The sequence below is a fragment of the Montipora capricornis genome, chromosome 10 (assembly GCF_036669925.1).
Source record: "Montipora capricornis isolate CH-2021 chromosome 10, ASM3666992v2, whole genome shotgun sequence".
NCBI lineage: Eukaryota > Metazoa > Cnidaria > Anthozoa > Scleractinia > Acroporidae > Montipora > Montipora capricornis.
Window position 1 is genome coordinate 21,338,551 of NC_090892.1, and position 9,926 is coordinate 21,348,476.

Sequence of the window (9,926 nt, forward strand, 5' to 3'; positions counted from 1 at the left end):
ACCTCCTCCCCCCCTCCCCCCCCCCCCCCCCTAAACAATGTTGTTTCTTATCGCCAACTCTTCCTTTTACCGTTACTAACATTGAAGGGGGGAGGGACCCAGGGCCCTTACTGGTCATCCACAGTGTTTTTGGTGAAATTGACAATTTTTTGGATGAGCAGTGAGTGTGGGAGGGAGGGGGGAACAACCCTGCAAAATAGCTGCATACTATCAATCTCAGATGTCCCTTCACGGACCATTGATTTCAGTCAGCGGTTAAAAAAAACTGATCATGTAATAACATTGTTTTGGCTATGCGGTTTCAAAAATACCAATCACATGGCGCTATTCCTTCGTTCTTCGCACGGCCAAGGAAAGAAAAAAACCTGAAGAAAAGTTTCCACCTGTTTCTTATTTCCTCAGACAAGGACTTTCCTGGGTTACCCGTAATAGGTTCGGCCAGTTTCACGCTTTTCTCCTTGAGAAACGAGGATGGCTCAACCGGATATCATCAACCTTTCTTGTTCTTGTTCAGGTTCCGGTTCCATTTCCAGATTCAGGATTTTCCAGATGCCCCTATTACAAGCCAGTTCCAGTCCAATACTGAGAATATGAATATGGTCTATTATAATAATGCACTATACTGTATTGTGCAGCAGGGAGAGCAGTATTATTTTTAAATGGTGATACAGTCCATTTTCCCTACCTAGTTTTAGAAAGGCATACTGTGAGATCGTTCACAAAAAAAGTATTACATTGATTGTTCTTTGTTTTAGACCCTGAATGTGCAGATGGTGTTGGAGTAGTGCAGTGCCCTGCACCTCCCAGCAGGAGTCCAGAGATAATCACCCAACAACCTGTCACTACATCCATAGCTACAACGACGACAGAAGCAATGGAAAACAACAGAAGCAACATTACGTGCCACCCTGAAAAGTCAGGCAGGCAGCCTCAAACTGCTGACAATGTGAATAAAGAAGGTATGATCATGCATGAACATGAAGACTGTGCGTGTAAGATATCATATAAATGTGTGTCAACGTCAAGTTGACATCCGCAATGGGTTTATCACAAACTTACAAAACGACCAGCTCTTAGTTTGTTGGTTTGTTAAGTTCGTTGGTAGAGCACTGAAATTTTCACGCTTTCCAACCGCCGCTGCTTTAAGTTACGTTTGTAACTGGTCAATGGTGTATAATTTCTATATAATTATAGGTCAAATGAATTAAGAAATATGACTTTTTGTTCTCATGTGCTTCACAAGATACAGGAGGGCGTATTTGACCCATACAATACATACAATAGATACTTAATTGACCGCTCCCCATAGGAGCTTTTCAGGGCCAATGAAACACAACGAAACGACAGAACAGAACAACAACAACAACTGTTAAAAATCCGAACTGGCTGGGAAGTTGAACCGGGGACTACCTGAGGATCAAATTCAACGACTGGTCAGATCGGGTCTTGAACCCGGGATCTCCGAATCTCAAGGCAAGCGCCCTAACCACTGGGCCACACTGCCTCCATAACCCTGACCCATGATCCTGGTAATGAGCGAATGTGTGTTCCTAATTTTATGTCACAATCTGCTTTTGATTCATTAGTCAAACAGTTAAAGGGGCAGTGTCACGCTATTATAGTCCAAATTCAAAACACTAAAAGACATCTCTGCATCAACAAAGGCCAAAAAATAATGCTGTAGTTCTGTTGCTAATGGCCTTTGAAGTTCACTGAAGCTATTCTTTGTCGTGTGCAGCCAAGGATGGAGGGGGTGGAATTGGATTAAAACTTGAAAAAAGAGGTGTCGATTTTTTTCAAGTTTGGAGACGTTGTCCTCTGAAAGTCACCAAAGTTAAATACGAATGAATAGCTCTTTGTGCCATACATGAATTATATTTCGTATCAGTGAGCTGTTAGGAATGTTATACGTGTTAGCTGGAGTACTAATTTAGATTTTTTCCCAGTTTTGACCCAAAACAGTAAATTTGGCATGAGAGTGCTCCTTTAAGTGGTGTGTCACGTCAAATGAAGAATAGGCCCTTGCCATTTATAGCTCAGTGAAAAAACGGCTGCTTAAATTTGTGGTAACTTTGTGGAATGTGTGCGACACATCACCAAAGTGAAAATTTGAGAGCAGGGAATTGGCACAGTGGTGAGAGCACTTGCCACCCACCACTGTGGCTGAGGTTAATGGCTTCCTGACTTGGCATCACATGTGGGTTGAGTTTGTTGGTTCTCTACTCTGCTCGGAGAGGTTTTTCTCTGGGTACGTACTCCGATTTTCTGCTCTCATCAAAAACCAACCTACTATTTGATATCAGTTGATTTGATTTCAAATTGATTTGATTTCTGTATAGCATTGTCAGTACTGTAATAAGTTATTCTTATTGCCGTAGTGCTAGCTAGTTACAAGTGACAATTGAATTATGTTCATTATTGTTGTCATTATAATAATTTATTAAGGCGCACATTCACCCAAAGTCATTGCGGTCGTTCGTTTTTGATTTCAAGTGACGATTTGTCCAAATGCATGATCTCATTGGCTGAATGTACTCAGGCGAATCACGCAGGAAATAACATGTCAGCTATTTGGGTAATTTTGTGTAACACGAAATTCAGTCACTGTGCGCAAAGACTTTTGGGCGATTGTGGGCCTGTAATGTGTTATATAATGGTAAAATGTGTGGACACGGTTACTTCTGATGAGAATATTTCTTCAAGATCAACGGATTTTATTCTGGTTCTCAATGGATAATATGCTAGTTAGTTTAAGTGTCGTTAAATAAATGTCTGATTTTTCTTCTATCCCAGCCTGCAGTATTAATGTCATATTTATTTCTTTATTATTATTATTTTGGTTAGAATTAAAAATGTGGAAAACTTGTGCAATATCTGCCTTTGCTGTTGCCTCGTTTTGTATTTTGCTGATCATTTTAATGACTGCTTGCTTCTGGAAACACAGGTAAGATCTGGTTTAGTCGACTTTTTGTGTTTTGTCCATTTTGCAGCATTTTTTGTTCACTGAAGCTGAATTTCATTATCATTCTTGCATATGATAGGCATCTCATAAATCAGTGAAAAACTCCTTCATGACTGTTGTACTCTGGAAGAAACTCTTTTATTATCAAGGCAATGTACCATACATTTGTCCAAAAAGATCCTTTGGCCCATTCTGTAGTTAAAGTATCACAATTTTTACAAACAAGCACAAACACAAAACAAAACATCGAAAAAAAACAAGAACGAGTTGACCAAAGTTCATTTCAATATTCACCTTTTCTAAAATGAAATTTCCCTCAGCTATGAAAATTCCGTCATTATTATCGAAGCTGAATAGCAATACCCCCAAGTCATAAATTCACCTTTTTGGTTTCAAGCTTATGCATAGTAAGTAATCGTAACAGGACTGAGTGGAGTACAATTCAGAGAGTAGTCGGGCACCCAGTAATTTCAGAATCTGATTTGAAAATACGAGCACGATCTCCCCTGAATTGCACAACACGTCCTATTGCTAATTAATAGGAACGATAAGAAAATGCGAGGGTAAAATGTCTTTGAATACCCTTTTGTGTAAAATTATATTCCACCATTACAGAGCCTTCAATATGCGCTAAGTTCTGCTAATACATCTTAAGAATTTGAACTATTTTACAAGCGAAAGTGGTTGGGGCAGAGACACGTAAATTCCCGCCCATTCCACAGATCGGTGGTTTTCCTAGTAGATCTCTGTTATTAGTCGAACTGTATAGGGTTTTAAACAAACGCATCATTACCTAGCGCATTTCCAGCGGATGGCGAAAAGCTCGGCGTCATCGACATACATGCATCAACTTCCACGCACGCAGAGGAGGCTCAAGATCGTTTCTGTGGTGATCATGATATGGCCATACTGCACAAGAAACAAAGAAAAGTCACCGTTGTGGGTAATCTAAACGCCAGAGTTAATCTTAAACACAGATTTGGGAGCATTTTATTGGTCTCTATGGTGCGGCGTTCATGAAGACAGTCATGGATCCCTTCTTCTCCCAAAATACACGCAACTGTCTCTTTACTAAACATATTAGACAGGCGGACACCACAAATAGAGGACAACATGGCGGCATCCGATATATCAAGATAAGGCAGTCAAACAGAACACAGTTGAGTCATGGACGACGCAACAGCACAAACCTTGCGGACTAACAGAAGACGGCTGAAACACCAAATATTGTCCCCCAACCCAGATTTCACCGGAAACCATGCACTCAACTATGTGAAGCGAATTTCACCAATGCTGGAAGCTCGCTGAACACAAAGGCCAGTATTGACGATGAGGTGGTTGCTAACCGTATAGCTAACTCCAATCATCCTATTTGGAGAAAAAATGGAAATCTCCATCTTCTCCCCTAAAGAGATTTAAAGCACCAATCAGCAAAAGTGCAATCTAGAGTCTCAAAAAGAGTGAAACTGGTGTCTGGAACAGGAGGAGGATGAGGTGCCATATGGAGGAGCTGGTGGAAAGGTGGTGTAAAGCTTTTTGAGTCACAGTGCTGCCAAATCCTCACCCACTAACAGCTTTCCACGGAGGCAAAATCCTGCGGGGATTTGAAAGGGCAATTATGGTGATTCCCTAGTATTGCAATGCGCATCCTGTTCTGCGTATAACACATTGTAATCCCCGTTCGTATTCAGGAATTGCTAAGAGGCTTTTTGGTCAAATTCCACGGCTCAGTTCTATTTTCTTTGTCTCACAAGTGTCAACGGATATTTCTAAACGAAACAGTGTTTACACTTAACCATAAAGACTCGTAGCCATGTGTGAATATTGATACATCGATTGTGGCCAAAAACATTTCAAAATGGCCACCTTTCCGGCGTGCGGGAAAGCTCGCTAGAAAGAAGAATGGCCGTTTTCAGAGCACAGCAGTAAAGAGCAAAACAAGAAACTTTTTAGACTCTCGCGAAAGAAAAGTTGAGTGATAGCCTTGATGATGCTAAAGTGTCATTTCATTCCGACAGTGAATTAGTGAAACCGCGCTATTGGGGGGACGTGTTGTCGAGGGGTCGAGCTTGGTTTACTTTCTGTTTTCTCCTAAACAAAGTTGGTGACCTATCTTTTTTTTTGGTATAATTTTATTCTCTTACTCATCCTCTTTGTGCTGTAAAAAGATTGTAAAAAATTTACGTCAGAAGAAAAAGTTACAGGAAAAAAAGTATTCGTAGCCATCACTCGTGGACACAAAATTGACTCCTCGAAATTACGCACCCGTGGAATATTTGTAGTCAGTGCCTTTTCAAGACGTGTGCCTGTGCCATAAAACAAACATTTAATTATTCCTTTTGAACAATATAATTCAACTGTTTTGTTATTTCAAAAATTACTTCAAAGCTGCTTCCTGTTCATGCAAATCGTAGCCTGAACCGATGGAACAAACTTGTCCTTGATAGATGAAGTCGCTATGATTAACCAAACGAGCTTGGTGACCAATTTTTTTTTAATTGCACATTTCGAGTCACCATAATGTAGAGAACAATCGAGAAAAGTTTAAAGAAAATCTTACGACAACTTCTATTACTAAGGAATCACCATAATGGTACCTTTGATGAGCATGAAGACTTTTAAAGTTAAAGTTTCCGGATCAGCTGCAGAATACTCGGCCACTATTATGTCCTTGTAGCCGCATCGTTTGCAAAACATGGCATTCTGGTTTCGCATGCAAGTAAGCGGCCAGTTATTCTGCAGTTTAGCTCGATCGGAGCCTGAGAATCGACCTTGGCTAATGACAACTGGTACACAATGTGCCTAGTGGTATAACGAGAAGGGGTACGTTTATTCAAGAATTGTCCGCGTATTTAGTTATATGACGATAACGTGCCTGGTTTGCTACGACTTACTGGGGACAATGAACAAATCGTTGAATGACGTTTTAATTTGGGTTATGAAATGTGCAATAAACCTTTCTGCGTTGTGTCATTAGTAGGTTATAGGACGTTTTCAGTGAAAGTTACGACTTCTGGTGGACGAACAAAAGAAGCCAATGAGAGATCTTTTGTTTTCGTCCACCAATATGGCGGTGATGACGTCACGTGAAAACCTCCTATTGACATATCAAACCCCTCTTTTTTTCAGGATGGAAAGAAAACGTTGCTCTTCAGGAGGAAGTTTCCCGGTCGATTTGAAGAATGAAAATTAGTATTCGTAGAGGCAGAAGTCCATAATCCAGAAGTATCGATCTCTCTCATTTGAGCTGACCCATCATTTTACGGCATTATCTAAATTTAGAATACAGGTCCCGCCAAATTATGGCCAATCAGATGGGGGCCTGATAACCACAACGCCTCCGATTGGTCTGTAACCAAGTAACCGCATGAGGGAATGCTCGTTCTTAATGCAAAATCGTGCGGGCGGAACGCAATGCCGCTACGTTTTGTCACCTCAAGAATCTAGCAGTGTCCGATGTAAAAATAGACAATGCCGTAAACTCATGGGCCGTACATGGGCCTCATTCCAGCGCAGTTCGAGACTTCTAGGTTACGTGAAAAGATGTATTCGAGTTAGACTTCATATAGGTGTTGCCCATCTACTGGTTACCTGCAGCCAGTTTTTAAGTTAAAAAAAACGGAAATTGGGTACATTTCATTAGATGCGTTTGTATTTGCATCAAGAAAAACAAACTTACTCCCTGCAACTGTGATCAGGCCCCGAGGGGGAACTCTCATCTAAAAATGATAGGGATGCCCGTCGTACCTTTTAGGGTTACAAAAGCGGTTTTGGTTCCTCTTAGGGTGTTCAGCCTCAAAAGGGTAGGGTATTGAGCCGAAAATTTATGACAGAAGACATTTGACAATTAACTAATTTTTAATTTTGTCTAATTAAAACCAATAATTTGGTTCCTCCTAGGGGTGAGAAAAATTTCATGCCACGCCCGCAAGGCAGGATTCTGTTACCCCTTAGGGGTTCTTTTCAAAATTTCCGACGAGCACCCCCGTCCCTCTTATGTGGGAACACCCCCTCCCCCCCTTCCCGGGGACCAGGCGTTGATAATTGGGAAGAAGTCAACGGAAGGAGGGAGACGAAAAACATTTGCCTTTTCATGTGGGATTGTCAGATAGAGTCAGCTCAATCACAGATTTTCAAGAACTTTGGGTGTGGCGGGGTCCAAGCAAGTGCCTTTTGTTTATCTCCTTGGTACTTTTTGGTGAAATGTTTCTGGGATAGTCTGGTTGGGTCACAGGCGGACAACCCTGAGAATGCGAGAGCGCGTGAGGTCACGTTATTTTAGACAGTTGTAACGGCCGATTCCACTGTTCGAGGAAAATGTTCCATAAAAATCGCGGCGTTTCCTCACGAAAATTCATTTTATATGGACAGCCAGATAAATAAAGTTCACTCACCTACCATTTTTTGCGTTGTCCCGAGAGATTTGATGGGTTTTTGGGACGCGGCTTCGTTTTTCCCTTCAGATCTGACGCGTCGTCACCTACAATATAAATGTATATTTATTCTCGCATTTTGATTGGTTCTTTCCTGCGATGTATTGGAGGATAGACGCACGATTGAAGGGACCATATATAAAACAAGTAGAATCCATGTTGCTTTGTGTCTGTTCAGTAATAGATCACAGAAGACGTCAAAATGTGGTAAGAACATCAGTGTCACACTCGGGCTATCGCCTCGTGCCACTTTTTTGTTCTCACCACATTTTGAGGTCATCTGTGATCTATTACTGAACAAACGCACGGCAACATGGAATCTATTTGTCAAATATACACCTACAATATAAATATATTGTAGGTGACTGTTACGAAAAATAGTATTGCGTGACAAGCGTTACTTTCTAGACCCTTCGCGAGAGTTTGTAATTTGTTTATATTTAGGTTTGTACGTAAGCGTTTCTAAATCGGTGTGTTTTGTAATCTTTCTATAATTAGATTCATTACTATTTTAGAAAGTTCTAGAAGTTTATTGTCCGAGTATATAAGTAGACGAGTCCAAGCGGAGTGTTTTTCTAACTAGTTTTTCACAAGCGAAGAGAGTTGGCGTTAGCCGTGTTTAATCAAGTGACAGAAGCTGTGTTTATTCAAGTTGGCGGAGGCCGAGTAAGTTTGTCGAATACGTTTTGTTAAGAGTTTTTGGAAACTACGTTCATTTTTGGAATAAATCTTCTTGTTGTTGTTCCGACAACCCTGCGTTCAGTTTAGTTGCAAACTAACTTTCCTCAAAACGTTCGAACTCGTAACAGTGACTAAGCATCATATCTGAAGGGAAAAAGGCAGCGTCCCAAAAACCCATCAAATCTCTCGAAATTTGAAGTTTTTATGGAACATTTTCCTCGATGAGTGTTGAATAGTCACAGATAACGTGACGTCACGCGCTCTTGAATCCTCAGTTGTCTGCCTGTGGTTGGGTCACGAAAGTTTCGTTTTTTGTATAAAATTTATCAAACTTTGATTTGAGAAATCCATGAACTTTGAGAGCGTAACTGTAAGTGATTGATTCTAAAGCGCACAGTAGACTCTTATACCTTGAGGAAGACCCCTAATTCTGGCTTTGGTTATTAGAAACGTGAATAACGCTATCTAACGAATCGATTAATTAAGCGCTTTTTAAAGAAATTTATTTATTGGCTGGGTAGTGATTTAATAATAATAATAATAATTTATTACTTATAGTGCGCCTGTTACATTGAGAGATGCTCACAGGCGCATTACAATATGGAAAGAAAAATTACAATATCGAGAGAAACTTAATATACCTTAATTACAAGTTGCTATAATATATAAAGCTCATTAAACTTATTTACAAAACCTATTTACAAAAGATAATCTATATATAAATAAAAATGAGCCGCATAGTTACTGTTTCTCATAGCAGCTGAATGCATCGCGGAAAAGATGCGTACAAAAGATAATCTATATATAAATAAGTGAGTTTATACAGGCAACCGTGGATGGCCGGCGCTTTTCGGCTCAAAAACACTCTAGGACTGGTCAATACAAAGAAAAAGAAAAATTGTTTCGCTGAGGGTGCGTTCGACTGACCGTATTCCGGAATAGAAATACATGGAACAGAAGTTAGAAATCCTTCGTTTTTACGGAGATTCACATAAAATTGTCAAACTGCTAAAATGCTATTTTAAACATATCTTTATTATCCTTGTTGCTTCAAAACATCAGGCATACCCTTTTAAATCATTACTCCACGTATTTTTATTCCAGAACAGGGTCAAACAAACGCACACTTACGTTGTGAACTATATTTGTAAAATACTGTGAAATTTATTTATGTTTAACCGACGACATGTTGCCATCTGTAGCGTTCCTCCAGCAGTTATGCGGATTCTCCTTACGTTTTCCCCACGCCGTTCTTATGACTTCCAGTTTGCCTAAAAAGATAAGGTACGGGACAATCGAAGAAATGAAAGGCGAGGAAAACGGCTTGGGGACGAAGTGACAAGAATTCGATTTTTAATGCCTTTGTATGCATATGGGAAGGGCAGTTATTTTTTAAAGTTGGCAATACCACTGGCGTTCGTTGTTGTATATAAAAATGTTACAGAGGGTAGTTTTGTTTTAGCTTAGTATTTATCGATAGAAGGTTAAAACCATTCTGTGGTTTTGCAATCAGTCTTATTGTATGCCAAACTAATTTAAAGAGCAAGCCACATTATTTATTAGTTTAGATGGTTGTTTTAAAACGCAAAGATACGCATGCGCTGTCACAGTCTTTTTTCAAGAGCCTTGCTAGCAACGAAACGAGTCGTATTTTGATCTTGATGTATTTGTGTTCACGTTTGCCAGGTTCACAGGTGCAAACGCGTTTTGTTTTTATTTCTTGCGTCAGCTATTGAGTTTCATTTTGCATTAAGACAGCTAACACGTTTGAAGACCAAAGATACTTACTAGTTGTGTTAATGATCAGCTGCAAAATGAAATAAAAGTAGAACGTTCATGGTTTACCTTTT

At 40.0% G+C, this 9,926-nt stretch overlaps 1 protein-coding gene across 3 annotated transcripts in view; it reads left to right on the forward strand.

Moving 5' to 3' along the window:
- LOC138021776 (ephrin-B2-like) overlaps positions 1-9,926 on the forward strand; it is a 22,802-nt gene extending 12,876 nt beyond the window's left edge. For all 3 annotated transcript variants that reach the window (XM_068868775.1, XM_068868774.1, XM_068868776.1), the window contains 3 exons: positions 756-959; positions 2,845-2,944; positions 6,092-9,926. In XM_068868775.1, the coding sequence (XP_068724876.1) occupies positions 756-959; positions 2,845-2,944; positions 6,092-6,155 (368 nt within the window). In that variant the 3' untranslated portion in view covers positions 6,156-9,926. The remainder of the gene's footprint in view (positions 1-755; positions 960-2,844; positions 2,945-6,091) is intronic.